Source organism: Parus major, chromosome 4 (genome assembly GCF_001522545.3).
Source record: "Parus major isolate Abel chromosome 4, Parus_major1.1, whole genome shotgun sequence".
NCBI lineage: Eukaryota > Metazoa > Chordata > Aves > Passeriformes > Paridae > Parus > Parus major.
The window spans coordinates 2,279,275-2,293,568 of record NC_031771.1 but is presented as its reverse complement, the minus strand read 5'-3'; the positions used below and the strand labels follow the sequence as shown (position 1 = coordinate 2,293,568).

The 14,294-nt window shown below is 40.7% G+C and overlaps 1 protein-coding gene across 8 annotated transcripts in view; it reads left to right on the top strand.

The window, feature by feature from the left end:
- Positions 1-13,765, top strand: part of LOC107202778 — a 14,756-nt gene extending 991 nt beyond the window's left edge. For 2 of the 8 annotated variants that reach the window (XR_004496883.1, XR_001520816.2), the window contains exons 2-13: positions 430-466; positions 832-907; positions 3,563-3,682; positions 4,211-4,420; positions 5,241-5,411; positions 6,131-6,292; positions 7,091-7,209; positions 7,330-7,426; positions 8,140-8,254; positions 9,678-9,760; positions 12,709-12,811; positions 13,588-13,765. Coding sequence is in view for 2 of the 8 variants with exons in the window: in XM_015623723.2 (XP_015479209.1) it covers positions 430-466; positions 793-907; positions 2,827-2,912 (238 nt within the window). In the remaining 6 variants the exon portion in view is untranslated. Of the gene's footprint in view, positions 1-429; positions 467-792; positions 908-2,826; positions 3,543-3,562; positions 3,683-4,210; positions 4,421-5,133; positions 5,412-6,130; positions 6,293-7,090; positions 7,210-7,329; positions 7,427-8,139; positions 8,255-9,677; positions 9,761-10,750; positions 10,891-12,708; positions 12,812-13,587 lie in introns of those variants that run through there. The other 6 variants (XR_004496884.1, XR_004496885.1, XR_004496886.1 and 3 more) reach the window with 6 other exon arrangements.
- The last annotated feature ends 529 nt before the right edge of the window (positions 13,766-14,294 follow it).

The following is a 14,294-nucleotide window of genomic DNA, read 5'->3' as shown; positions in this document are numbered from 1 at the left end:
CTCTTTCCTCCTCCTTTTTCTGTCTCTTTCCTCCTCCTTTTTCTGTCTCTTTCCTCCTCCTTTTTCTGTCTCTTTCCTCCTCCTTTTTCTGTCTCTTTCCTCCTCCTTTTTCTATCTCTTTCCTCCTCCTTTTTCTCTTTCCTCCTCCTTTTTCTATCTCTTTCTTTTCTCCTTTTTCTCTTTCTTTTCTCCTTTTTTTTTCTTCTTTTCTTTTCCTATTTTTTTCTCTTTTTTTTTTTTCTTCTGTCTGCATCTGGGTTTGTCGTGACAAAACAAACCAGAAGATTTGGAAAAGGAAGGAAACTTACCTCCTCTTAAGTATCGTTAAGTCCTCCTGCAGTTTTAAAATTCAATGGGCAGAATTAATTTTGTTACATTAAGTTGACTTGTAATGGATTAAGAAGTAAATATGCATATTTTTCTTCACAGGTGCTGTTTCAATGAACAAGAATGTCCAGGAATTAAGGTAGTACACAGGATTTGTTTGCTATTAGAAAATCCCTGTCCCTGCTATGTGTCTTTGTTCTTTTTTTTGTCGGCTGAAGTTAGTGCTTGAATTTAGTGATTTTTATACACAGTTGTGTATCCAGTATTTGAAAGTTTCTCCCACAGAAAGGTCATTAATGAGTTGGAAAATTGATGGCAAACTGAGATTTGATTTATTGATTCCCTCAGACTAGTGATTCAAAACACCACCCCCTCAGGAATGGAGCAAATGATCCATTGCCTGATCAATTCCAATAAAAAAAGGCAGTGTGAATTGACTCAGGTTTCCTTCCTTTTGTGCTCAAGGTTTTATATAAACCAACTCCTCTTATTCTGCAACAACAGGAAATCTGTTTCAGTCTGATTGGCAGAGCAAACAGATGGAAATGCAGTTGGAAAGAGATGCACTTCAGGACAGCAGGTATGAAGAGATTTATCATGGACACTGTATGGGCTTGGAGAGGCACAGCAGGCTTCCTCAGGGAGAAGCTCCTCTCCAGGAATAACACTCCAGCACTCCTGGGTTAGAAAACAACCCATTATTTAGTTCTAAAAACCAGCAGTTAACCAACTGAAGTATTGGACCTGTGAGGATAGAACTCCAGGTGAATCCTGTTTTCTGAATTACTTTATTTTAGTTTCCAAATTCAGACAGAAGGAATTGCAGAGCCAAGAGAATCTACAAACAGTTAAAAAATAGTCCTGGAGAGCTGGAAGCTGCCAGCCAACAGCAGGATGGGGTGCTGAGGGAGTCTGATTGTCTGACAAAGGTGGTGCACAGCCTGGAGGAATTACTTTTGGAATTATGTGGCATCCTGATGGCCTGCAGAGACAGCAGGGGCAGGAAGCTCAGTGAGCATAGGGATGTGACCAGTCTGAGCACAGCATTTCGTGGTGTCCTGCAGGACCTGGACTCACAGGTGTCACACCTCAAAGGAAAGCTGGTCCTGGTATGTGAGCCAAGTCCTAATTCTCCTTCCACTGCTCTGTGTTCTGGCTTTTAGGAAATATATTTGAAGACTCCCTGAGCTCCCTTCTAGTCTGGCCTAGGGAAGGAGTTATGGCATAAAGAGGTGTAAATGCCACCTCGCAGTGAAGGTGGCAGCCTTTTACTCTGGTCACACCTCGAGGCTGGGTTTACTGCTGGGGTTTGCCACGTTTCCACAGCTCAAGGTGGAACCAAATGGGAGGAAATCACACCTCAGAATTGGCTCTTCAGACTGCCTTTTCTTCAGGGGTTTGCTGTGTCCTCTGTTCACAGTAGGCAGAGGAAGAACTTCAGCTGCTGGCCAAAGATTCGCAGACCCAAAGAGAACTTCTGCTTCAGCAACATCAAATGCATTCTTTTTTCTTATTTTTTTTAAAAATTCATAAAGCATAACCAGACATTTTTCACGTGCTCCACAGAGAATTCCTTTGTGATGATGATGGTATTTGGGGTGGGGCCACTAGCGAGTATCAAGCAATGTTTATGAGGACTTCAGTAATTGTTCCATCAAGGTGTTTATTTGCTCATGGCTTTCTGCTGCTTTTTCCTTCCATGCTGACTATCTCCTGGTTTATTTACTGCCACGAAATTTCTATTTTGGAAGAATCTCTGCACCTTACTTTTCTGAGTGTCACTGAAGTGGACAAGCGGAATTTGTTGGGACACCAGTTCCACCATTAAAAGAAAAGACTGAAAGTGATTTTGGTGGTTGAATCAGGTTTTTATTGCTGGTTTCACTAAGAGTTTTGTCCTTTCTGGTTTGAGATGTCCTAATTTTTGCCCCGTCATCCACTTGAGTTACACAGTAACCCCCTCAAAGTAAAACTATGCATAGCTTAATACTTAATAACAGAACATCGAAATGCCTCCATTTCTGACAAGTGAAAGAACTTGGTATTCGCCAAGGTGGAATTGTAGCCAGGGTTTTGTTTTGGGGAGGGGATCGAGCAGCTCAGGAACGAGCACGAGGTGGCAGCACTGCCTCACAAAGCAGACGGTGCCTGCAGCTTGCAAGTAGCATCCAAAGCCGGGTGGAGACAGCTCATTAAGTCTGGGTTTTGATTATAGTGTAGGAAATGTTAAGAGTAACCTGAATTTGAGAGAAAGCTTATGCTGCTCCTACACTCCGCTCTCTGCCCTGTTCTTCTGGTTTCTTGGTGCTGTTGTTGAAGTGAAGCACTGGTTGCACAGACTGTGAACTGAAAAGGGGGAAAAATCCAGAAACCCCACAAAACCACGCCATACAGAGGAGAGACAAAACATCCGTGCAGGCTGAGAATGAGGAGACCAGGGCTGCTTCTCCTTTGCTGGTTCTTACTGTTTCTAATTTCTCCACCTCAAACTTCACATAGAGAACAAGCAAGAACCCCAAATTTGGTGCATCCACATCAAGTCTGTCACCTGGAATCCACAGTTTGTCAGCTCCCTTCCCAGTTAGGAGGAGTGAAAAGGTTCTATGAGACCAAGGTGTGTGTGGATTTGCCTGTTAGCTTTGGTGCCAGTGAAATTCAGTGTGTGGAGATCTGAAACGTTCCAGAGACGGGAGGAAGGTTTTTTAATGAGGGATTGCTTACAAAAAACTGTCTGGATAATATTGGATAAATTACATTATCTTAAGTTTTGCATATAAGAAGAACTTTATTCAATAGCCTTGTAGACTGCTTCACCATCTCATAGGCTGGCAGAAGTTGCCTCCTTTCAGAGAAAGGTACAAAACATGTTTGAGTGGAGATTTCTGAATACAGCCATGGTGAAGGAGTAGTTCTCTCTGAAAAAAGGTCTTTTTTTTCCCAAAGTGTTGTTTCACCATTCCAGTCAGCATTTATAGTGTAGATAGGGGACTTCTGAACAGGTCTGGATCAGGGTGGAAGTCAAATTACTCTCCAGAAATTCAATTAACTCTGAAATGAAACTGAGCTTACTCACTAGAAGAAGACAACACAATTATGAGCACACTCAGGGAATGAACTCTGCTGGGCCAAAAGATAACTTGTACTTCTTTTAATGAAGAACCCCATAAGAAATGCATTGTGCTGTTTAAATAGAATGCTTTAAGGCAATTCTTAAGGAGCTTTTCCCTTTTTCTAGGTCGAAGGCCTTGAGAAGCAGTTGCATGTAGCTCATCTTGAGGCAGCAGAAGCTCAGACAGACCAGACACAACATGGCCAGGAACCTGCAAACCCGAATGACTGGATTTATCAGTTGTTGGTAAAAAACATAGTGATAGTATTGAAAAAACACTTGCTTTCTGAAAGCCTCTCCTTACTTCTGGTGTTCAGATTTGCACCTTGCTTGTTTCCCCTTTTAATTAACTTTGAGGGTTATTTATATCTAGAAATTTGAATTAGCTGTGAAAGGCCCAAGGGCATTTGCCATTAGCAGTAAGGGGCATTCAGAATTAAGACTTAACTTTGTCATAAATTCAAAGCCACAGAAACCTATGCAAATCATGTAAAGATGCTGAGCTACCTCCACTTTAACCTCACAGTTTAGATCCCTCTGTTAGGGAACCTTTGTCTCTTTAAACATATTTAGCAAGATTAATCTAATATTCAAGCAGTAAACAGCAGCAGAAGTTATGATTATCAGAAATGCCCATTGGTGATTCTGTTTGGGCCCCACTTTAAATTCATATTGTTGAAATGAGCAGCTCTGAAATGTTCATGTTAGTGTTTTTAACGTTATTTGCATTTTAAATTATCATTAAGAGAACCAAAAAATGCTAAATTTATTTAGGAGGGAGATGACTTGAATTTCTCATAGACTGAGCTCCATAAAAAAGAGAGAACTAACCCTAGAAAAAGAGCAGAACAAGTGTTTTTGGGATCAGAACACAGAGGGAACAGCATCACCTTGGAGCAGCTCAGGAGGCAGCTGGACAACAGAAAGATGGAAAAGGCACTGAAGGAAATGAGGATGGAGTGTCACAGACAAATGGAGTGCCAGGTTGGTGGTGCTTTTGACTCTAAAGCTCCAAAGTGACTTTTTGTACATTTCCAGAAAGTTCAATGCTACCAGATCTACCAAACCAATTGTTGGAAGTGGTATTTTCAGCTGTGAGCATGTCTGTAAGAGTAGTGAGCAAATTAAAGGCTCTCATAATGCCTTACTTTATTCAGTATTTAATGAAAATGTAATGAAGTTTATGTATAAACCAGAATTTATATTCATGTAGTGTTTATAAACCAGTGAGAGCTGTGTCAGAATTCCTTCTGACCAAGTAGACACTGTCTTTACATTCCCCTTTTTTCTCAACTTCAGCCCCTCAAAAGTCAGCTGTAATTAGATAACCTTCTGTGCATTATGAATAAAGATCCAGTTGGTTCCTTCATTTTCTAATAAACTAGAGGCTTCACTCACACATCATTCTAAATTTTCTCAGTCTATTATTTTTTTTTTGTTGAAAATCTCCCACCAGGAAGTTCACTCTTTTCTTCTGTTTGTAATTTGCAATATTACCAGTTTCTGAATCACAGCACTTGGTACTTTAAATGGTGCATATTGCTGCTTGCAGGAATTAAATCAGTAATAAATTATTCATGTAATTGTTTTTTTCCCCAAGTTGACAGAGCAACCAGTCAAGTTTTATCACTTGAAGTTATTTAGCCTTAAGTGCTCTGAATTTTGTATTAACATTGCCGGTTGATTTTTTTTTTTAGATCAGTTGAACATTTTTCATTTCCTGTGTTTAAAAAACCAATATTCTATTCAGTTATTAAAATGGAGAGAGGAGCCCAGAGCATCCTGACCTAATTTTTCTGTACAGCTCTGGTGTTGAAGATGTGCTAGAGAAAACCAGAAAGATGCCAGGACATTCAAAAGGTAGAAACAAACAAATCTTTTGCTTGACCTGAACTGCAATGGAGCAACAGAAGTGGAGAAATCCCAGCTGGAAAAAGAAATAAATGATTGGAAACTCAAAGCAGAAGAGTTTAAGGTGTGCAAATAACGCTGTATTTGTCTTTTTATGATGGTAAATGTTATATGGTTTTTGATCTCTGCCTTAATGTGCTGATAATGTGGTTTGGAAGGAGGTCAGGCAATAATGCCCCTGGAATTGTAACAGTGCTCAGTTAGTGGGCAGAACAGGATAATATTATAACGTTACCACTTAAAATGAATAATTCTGTGGTGAAAAGCAGCTGCCAAAAGGTTGGTGCAAGCTGGAATGACCTCAGTGAGATGAGTGTCCACATCAGAAGAGAACCAGAAATACCAAGTGTTACTGAGAAGCAGCAGACAGGCAGCAGTCAGAATTCCAAACTGAGGACACTGGTTATTTCTCAGACAAGAAATACAGGATGTGGTAGTGCCATGCAGGTCACCATCTTCGAATAAAAATCACTCCAGACAGGGAATTTCATCCTTTTTTGTGAGAAGGCATTTGAGTGCACATGGGGGACCTGCTACAAGAGAATGGAAACCATGTTCATATGCTACACCTGGTGAGGTTCATTATTCTTTAAAGCTGTCAGATGCAATTCTGCTGCACCCTCTTTGCCTGGATTAGCAATTTTCACACAAATAATTGGTCTGTTTCACTCCAGTTTTCTTTCTTGCCCCAGACTGGGATTTGTAGTAGTGTCATCCATGCATCTTTGTTGTTGTTTTATGTAATTATGTATATTGAACATAATTGGTTTTTTGTGTATGCAGAGTGCAAAGGATGAGAAAGAAGCCAGAATACGTGAAATGGAGGCCAGGCTGAGCGAGTTGGAGCTGGAAAAATCAGCTGGTTACTGAATGACACAAAACTGGAAAAGGATGAGCTCCTGCAGGAGCTCCAGGCTGGCCAAAGGGAGCTATGTGGCCCTGCAGGTAGGGAGTCTGAGCTCAGCTCCCACAGCTGCTAATTTGGGCTCATGTTAAAAATAAAAGAGCAGCCTGCTGGCTGAATCCAAATAGGGCTGCTGGTACAGTGTGAGGTTCCTGCCAGAGCAGGATGGTCAGATTGTTCCAGGGAGCTGTGTCATGGCGTGGGATTCTGGCACCCACGGGGGGGTGGAACACAATCTTTATGGCCCATCTCACAAGGAGCAAAAGTATTTAAAGCTGCCCAAGTCAGGAGAGGAAAAAAGCAAATGCAGTAAATCACAGAACAGCAACCTGACCCTTTTTTCCAGGAGTGGTGTGTAGGAGTTTAACCCATTAACCATCTGTGGTCAAATTATAGTGAAACCTTGTGTTGTTGCAGGTTTGCTACAACAACATGATTAAAAGCTGATGCTTTAACATCAATGTTATGTTATGTTTCACAAGTAATGTGTAGGAAACCCCATCAAGACAGATGATTAAAATACATGTACAGCTGTGTAAATTTTTTAAAATACTAATACTTGTGAGATATGTAAATATGAATATATTATTTAAAATTCATAAAAAAGCAGGATCTGGACCCAAAGCAACCACCAAAATGGAAGGATATTCCCAGTTAAATCTGCATGGCAGCTGGATGCTGCTGGTGACATGCTTTGTTCTCTGCATATCCCTGTACCCTCAGGAAGTACCCCTGGGGAGCACTGCCTTTATCACAAGTTGGCAGCAGGACAGTAATCTCAGTCTAGAAGAATGAAATTTTTTGTCACTCTAATTTCAGTCTTTGCTTTCTCTCCCCAGAGGCATTTGAAGAGGAATTATCAGGGTGAAATCAAGGAAATGGAAAATAGTGCACACAGACTGAAAATGCAGAGCAGACCAGACTGCTCTGAAGACTATGGAGGGATTTGTTGGCAATGGTAACTATGGATTGAACTTGCCAAAAATCCCACACATTTGTCTTACCAAACAGAGAAATTTTCTAAGTATTGTAATCATAATCCTCATTGTTGACTGAGAATTAACCTTGTGTTTTCCAGCTCTGGAAGCTGCAGCGAGAGTGCAGAAGCAGATTAGACAGATGCACTGCAGAGCAAGATTAAATTCTTGGAAGAGGCAATGGCAAACACAGCTAAGGTCACTAGAGCTCCTTTTAGAAGTATTTCACTGCATTTAGAGAGATTTGTCTTGGGAGAAATGCATGGGGAAAAGCAGTCAGCCCATGAAGGACCAAAAATAGTTTTACTTGGTGTCCATGGAAATCAGCCTTCTACACAGAGACGGGCCTTAATTTGTATTTGTTCTTGGAAGGAGGAGAGTGATTGCAATGAGAATCAGGCTCTTACATATCAGTTCTTCCTAAAAATGCCAGCTTAGGCATTCTGTGTCCTTCTGACCCTGGTCCTGGGTGCTTCCCCTCTGGCTTCTGAGGCAGTTCTGGATGTGAACGCTCTGTCAGGGTCTGTCTGTCACTATGAGTCCTTTTCCACTTTCTGTGACAAATCTCTCAGTTACCACGAGCTGTAGTTCACTGAGTGATCACTTATATCTCTTCACTGTAACCTGTCCTGTTTTCTTCACTGGCTTGGGACCCTGTGGATCCTGAAGCTTAAAATTCCAGTTTTGAAATGGATCAAAAATCTGGGATGCTGTCTGAAAGCAGTGCAGTTGCAGTTTTCCTTGTAAGGCCTTTCTTGTTACAGAGCCTCATCTTTGTGCAAGATGCAATATCTAAGCTTCTCAAAGGGCTAGTTCAGATATTTCAAAGATTAAAAAAAAAACCCTGCAGAAGATAAATGTCTATAATTTCTAAATTTTGGACTCATACTATGTCCTCCTTTTTAAATCAGGAGAAGTATTACCTCAGAGAAGAGTAATTGTATTGCTGAGGACCTGGAGATCCTGAGATCACAAGACAAACAGCTGAAAGAAAAACTATCAAAAATGGTGACAGCCCTTGATAAGGTCATGTCAGGAAACTCAGTTCAGGGAGACTTCTGGATGTTTTCCTCTACAGTCTCCTGGGAAGAGAAGGGTTGGATTTAATACCTTGTTTTCACATGTACTCTAAGATCCTCACCTGAAGAGTTTTTTAATAATAAAAGGCTTCAGTTTTCATTAAGAGATTTCTTGTTTTACTCCTTATTAGCTGAGAGAAATCTAAACTGCAGGGAATTTAAAGTAAAAGTGTTGTGCAGGTTGTAGGACCTTCCACTGACTCTGGGCACAGCTGCTTTCTCTGATCTTCCATGTGAGGGAATTGTTACAGAGCATGGTGTTTCATTTGCCTTTTACCTTTTTTTAGGTGAGATTTCTGTTGCTGGCATACCTGACCCCTAAGGTTAGCTCTGGTTTGACTGGCACAGAAACCCCAGGTGCTGCTCTTCCAGAAGAAAGTGTTCTTTTAACTTTTTTTGATGAAAATTTCTATGCAAGGAGTTATTCTCAAATTCCTTTAAAAAAAAAAAATCACGACAGAATTGTGATACCTTCTCCCAAGTGTAATATTTCTTATGTTAAATGCTTGTCACTGGAAGCTTACCTTTCTTGTTGGGTATGGATAAAAGTAAAATTTTTGAGGAGGAAAAGGTATAGTTCTGCTTCATTAGCACAGTTGAATTTTCTAATTCCAGAGGTGTTCAGGGGGTCTGGCCCTGGAGGATATTGTCCCTTTCTGGGACATTCTGGTTTGCATGTTATGGCTGCCTGTAACCAGCTGCCAGCCAAGGCATCCTGCAGAGCATTTCTGTGCTGACAGCAGCAGAAACACAGCATCCCTGTGTGCACCTTGTTTCTTTGTCAGAGAGAGAACAGCAGAGAGATTCTAATTCCCAGAAAGTTAGCCCAGCTCATTCTGTGCTGTGTTGCAGGATGTTTTTTACTTTTGCCTTATTTCTAGCCATAGACTCTTGAGGCTGCTCTAAATCAATGGTACCTTGGGAACAGCAGTTTTATCATAAGAAATTATCATTAATTTTAGTGACCTACCCCAGATGGTGGCTTTGAAAGAGGAACAGAGTGGAACAAAATTCAAAATACACCTCTGCATAAGCAGCACAAAAAGTGCTTTTAGGGGATGAATGACCAAGGTATTTTGGCTCTGCCACAAATAACGTTTATGAACTATTAAATTTGAAGCTACTGATTTGTAACTGGTTTGGTTTTCACTTTTTTTTGTTGTTGTTGTCAATCACATTTGATAGTGGAAATAGATTTCTACCTAGTTCTTGATACATTTAATCATCTGCTTGATATTTGAATCTTCCTCCAAGCTGGCTTTCATTGGTTTTGATCAGTTTTATCCATATCATTATTCTTCCTTTTGGTTTTGCATGTCTATTTTTAGACTTAAATGAAACCCTGGTGTTTCTCTGTTTTTTCATTACAGAAAGCATCAACTCTAATCTCTCATAAAAAAAGAATTCTTCAGCTATTTTCTGAATGGATTTTGTGACCTGATGTATCTCCCAGGTATTTTCATTCATTTCAGCCTCAACATCTGTAGGAGACCACAAGTTAGTACTGGCATTTTTCAGGAATATTTTCTGGTTTACTTCCTGATGTGGTGGCAAACATTTACATCAAGGAACAAAGGACAGTTCCTTCTGTGAAATCCCTGCAGCATCAGGCACTCCCATTCCCTTTTCCCTGAGTTAATCAATTTATACTTCTGAAGATAAAGAAGGAAAAAGGACTGATTTGTAATTTAGTACCACAGCGAGGACCCAACAGGTTGCAGAAGCACTTGAATCAAAGTCTACTTTAATCTTCTTGGTTCCTGCATCATTAGTTATTGTACAAAATGAAACAGCTCCAGCACTTGAGACAGACTCTACCTGGGTGATAGTGACAGTCTGGTTTCCTAACTGGAATGTGGAAAAGGAGGATTTGGTCTGGCTCAGTGTCACTTGGACCCATTATGAAGCTGAGGATTTGTTCCCCATAGAAGCCCTGCTGAACCCAGTGTATTCACATTAAAAAATACTTTTATTTTTTTAAATGAAAATGGGGTAGCGAAGTGTTTCCAACCAGTTCCATCCTCAAATGGAGCAAAGGTCAGTGGGAGCAGTGCTTTGAACATGTGAAATGCTGACAAATCCAGTTCTCAGCAGTGAAAAATCCAGTTTTCACTGAAAGAAAGAGTTCTTTGTACCAGGCCTTTGCCTCAGGTCCTGAGCAGTAAAATGAGAATAATATTGCACTTGATTTCCAAGATGGCTGTGGCAACAAAGCATGAAATATCTGCAGGCAGCTCAGCTGCTGCGGGAGTGAGAGCCTGGCAAACAGCCCCAGGTGCTCCTCCCGTGCCTCCCTGTGTCTGTACACCAATACCTGGGGCCACACATTAAAAAGGACAAAACAAGAGGCAAGGGGGAAAAAACCCTGTATTTGGGTGAGTTAGGAATTGACAACAGAGTGCCTTTTTTAAATACTTTTTAACTGAACTCAGTATTATTTCAGAAACCTTCCAAGCTGGACGTTTTGAAGGATCTAAAGAGGATTCTTCAAGAATTAACAAGTTCAGACAGTCACATTCCCTCCATGGATCTGAGCAGCCATGGTGGGAGAAAATCCCCTTTAACAGCCATGAGGAATGCAGAGTAAGAATAACAGATTTATTTCTGTTGTGTGCTCTGTACTTACAGTCCCCTCTAAAACTGGGATCTGGCTCTTGGTGTGCCTCAGGAACAGTGTGGGGTGTGTTTTTGCAAAAAGGTCAGGTTTAGAGATGCTTGAGATGATCTGGAAACTTCCAAAGCTTCTGTTGTTTGCCAGGTGCTTTGGGTGGTAGGGAAGTAGGTGGTGACCACACCATTTGCCTTTGGTATTTTTGTTCAGAATTCCTTTCTTCTTTTCCTGCCGTATGTAAATATCCAAATGCAGAATTTTTATTTATTTTTTTTTAACAAACACATGATAATGACAGCGGTGCATGAAGTTGAAAAATCAATACAGCACAAATTGTGATCTTTCTAATCCAGAACATAAGGATACTTCATAAAAGAAAATACAGTTCCTGAGTTTTGATTAGGATGAAAGCAAAACTGCAGCTGGAGAGGCTGCTACTGCAAGCATAGAGGAAAAGCACATTTTAGGACAGTGAAAAGTGCTTTGACCTAGCTGAGTAACCTGCTTCTTACAGTACTCATTTGAGCTTCAGTTTCTAAGGCTTTTTTAATACATCCCCAATCCTGATCCTGTTTGTGTTGTTTTATTCAGTCCCAGGATGTTCCCCTGCTCCTTACATCCCTTGGGAAATTTTCACTGGCAGCATTGATGTCAAACTTGGAACATCACAAAATATTACAAAGAATATAGTCCCAATAGAGTATTTTTTTCCTAGGAATTAACTCAAATACCTCTTAGCAGTTGCTGTTATAAGTCTTTATGGCACTTGCTGCAAAATCTGCATCTTATTGGAAAGTAGCACACCCAAAATTGGTAACTTCCCTGTTGCTTGTGTAATTAGCATCAATAGCATTGTCACATTTTTGGAGCCTAAATTTAGGTTCTTGAGTTCTTTATTTGGATATTTAGATATGGATGGGCCTTCTGGAGGAATCAAAAAATGCTGCTGGTTTCCTTCTGAGTACTGGATGGTCAGTACCTTTTAAATTGTGATGACATGAGTTTTTGGTATCTAGAGGAAAAAAAAAATGGCTTTGAGCAGCAGGGTTTGAAGATGGTAATCTTTACTAGCTTTTCTTGCCCATAGATTATCCCTTCTGTGAAAATTGCCTGTAGCCACTGATACTGTTTTCTGTTCAGAATTTAAGCCACTGTGTTTCAGAGGTAGGCTCTGTTCATTGTGAGGGGTAGCTGCTTTGGGTGTTCTTTTTGTACTTCTGAGTATGAAAGAAAATTGCCTGGTAGTTACTGTCTGCCTTCTAACAAACCAACTGCAACATCCAGGGATTTTCCTGGTATCCAAAACAGCTCCAAATAGAGGTTTTTTTTATGTAGAAGACTTGAGGAGTGGAGTTTGTCATGCACAAGGAGGCATGGTTTGTGAGGAGCCATGATACTCCCTGTTTGGGAAGTAAACAAGGAATAGAGACCAGAACAAAAGCCATTTTGACATGCTTTTGATGATTTCAATAGAAGCAAGCATGTTTTGTAAGGAGACTTCAGCCTCCTGCTTGCATGGGGATCTCTGCTCAGGTCTGTGCTCACTGCTCTTTGCTTGGATTATCTCCTAGGAAATGCATCCCTCTGCTCTGCAGCACCTCAGTACACATCCTCCCCCAGAATTTGTAATAGCTGCCTGGTTCCTGTAAGACATGTGGTAAAATTCTGGGGGTTACTGAAAAGTTGGTGTAGATTTTATTTCTTAAGAACTTCAGTTTAAAGGAAATGTTTAGATAATTTATAATGGCCTTTTTTATTATTGTTTATAATATTATTGCTATTTTCCCTAGCTTCTCAGCCCATGGAAACTAGTGAGCCCACACCAAAGAGGCTACAGAACAAGATGGAAAGCCTGCAAAACCTGGTGGAATCCATTGCAGATCAGAAAACAAGGTGCCAGTATTTACCAAAAAAATCCCTGTTTCATTGAAAAAACACACACTCTCCAGAAACTGTTCTTGGTACCTGCCAAAGCACTGCCTGTGCTTTTACTAGCTCACACTAGTTTTGCTAGCAGTACCCACTTGTGCATTATCCTGCTCTTGGGAGAGTAATTAGATTAACTCCCCAATGCCCCTTAATGCTAATGAGCTTCAGCATCCTTAACATGTCAAGCATGGCAGCTGCTCATGGGTGTCCTCATGTGCTGTCAGGGCCAATTACAGGGAATTTTGGACAAGCTGATGACACTTTCATGGAAACTGCAACCTTTCCAAAACTTAGTTTCCTGAGCTCCCAGGATGGCAGGATGCCAAATGAGATGGGGTCAATTTTCTCTGCATTTTTAATTGCTGTGTATTCCAGTCTCTTCTCGTTTTCTCACACTAAGTTTCATTGCATAGTTTTTGGAAATCATTTCCACTCACCAGTGCATTTGTGTCAGGGACATAAAAGTGATCTGATGTAGGTAAAACTATTTAAGTAATTTATATAAGTAAGCTAAAGGTAAGTGTTGTCATTTTTGTTCTTTGCCATCCATTACTATCCTCAGTGTTTTTTCTGGATCCACATGAAGAATTGCAAACTGAAGCTGTGTTTGTAAGGGCTTGGTAGGTAGAGCATAACTTGTTATGGGATGACTTCATGAACCTTTGTGTGGCTGCACCTAAGACCTCAGCTTTTGGAACATAAGGTGGTGTTCAGCTAATCTGGTCTTCTGCTATTTTCAGCCATATCTCCAATGGTCAGAACTCAGGAGGTGCAGACAAAGAAACCCAAGGAAAAGGGGAGACAGCTCTCCAAGCAAAGGCACTGAATGAATTAGTGATTGCTTTCATGTAGGTACATGGCATTTAAAATAAGTTATGTTTTTAAAGACTAATAATAAAAGCCCTTAGAATTTTTTAACTCGTTCATAGCTCGTATTTCAGATGAGCAGAATGTACAGAGTAGAAAGGGATGTTAAAGATAATCTCATTCCAGCCCCTTGCCACAGGCAGGGACGCCTTCCACTAGCCCAGGTTGCTCCAGGCCCTGTCCAACCTGGCCTTGGACACCTCCAGGGATGGGCAGCCACAGCTTCTCTGGGCACCCTGTGCCAGGGCCTGCCCACCCTCACAGGGAAGAATTCCTCCCTATGGCTAAGCTAAATTTTTCCTCTTGGAGTTTGAATTCCATATTGTACCGTGATTCATTTAAGCAGAATGGACTCATCAAGCTTCAGTTTGAGTCTTGCATGTGGAATAAGAAATTACTGAGTTGTTCCTAAGCTGTCCTCAGTTATTGCCAGCAGTCTTTTAATTTGAGGAGTTTTTTTAAATTTCCTAATAATTTTTTTACACTCTTCCTGATAGGTTTTGCAGCCATGTTGCAAGCTCAGTTGAAATATTAGTAAAAGCATCTCCCCTTTCCTAGGAATCAGTTACATTGAATATGA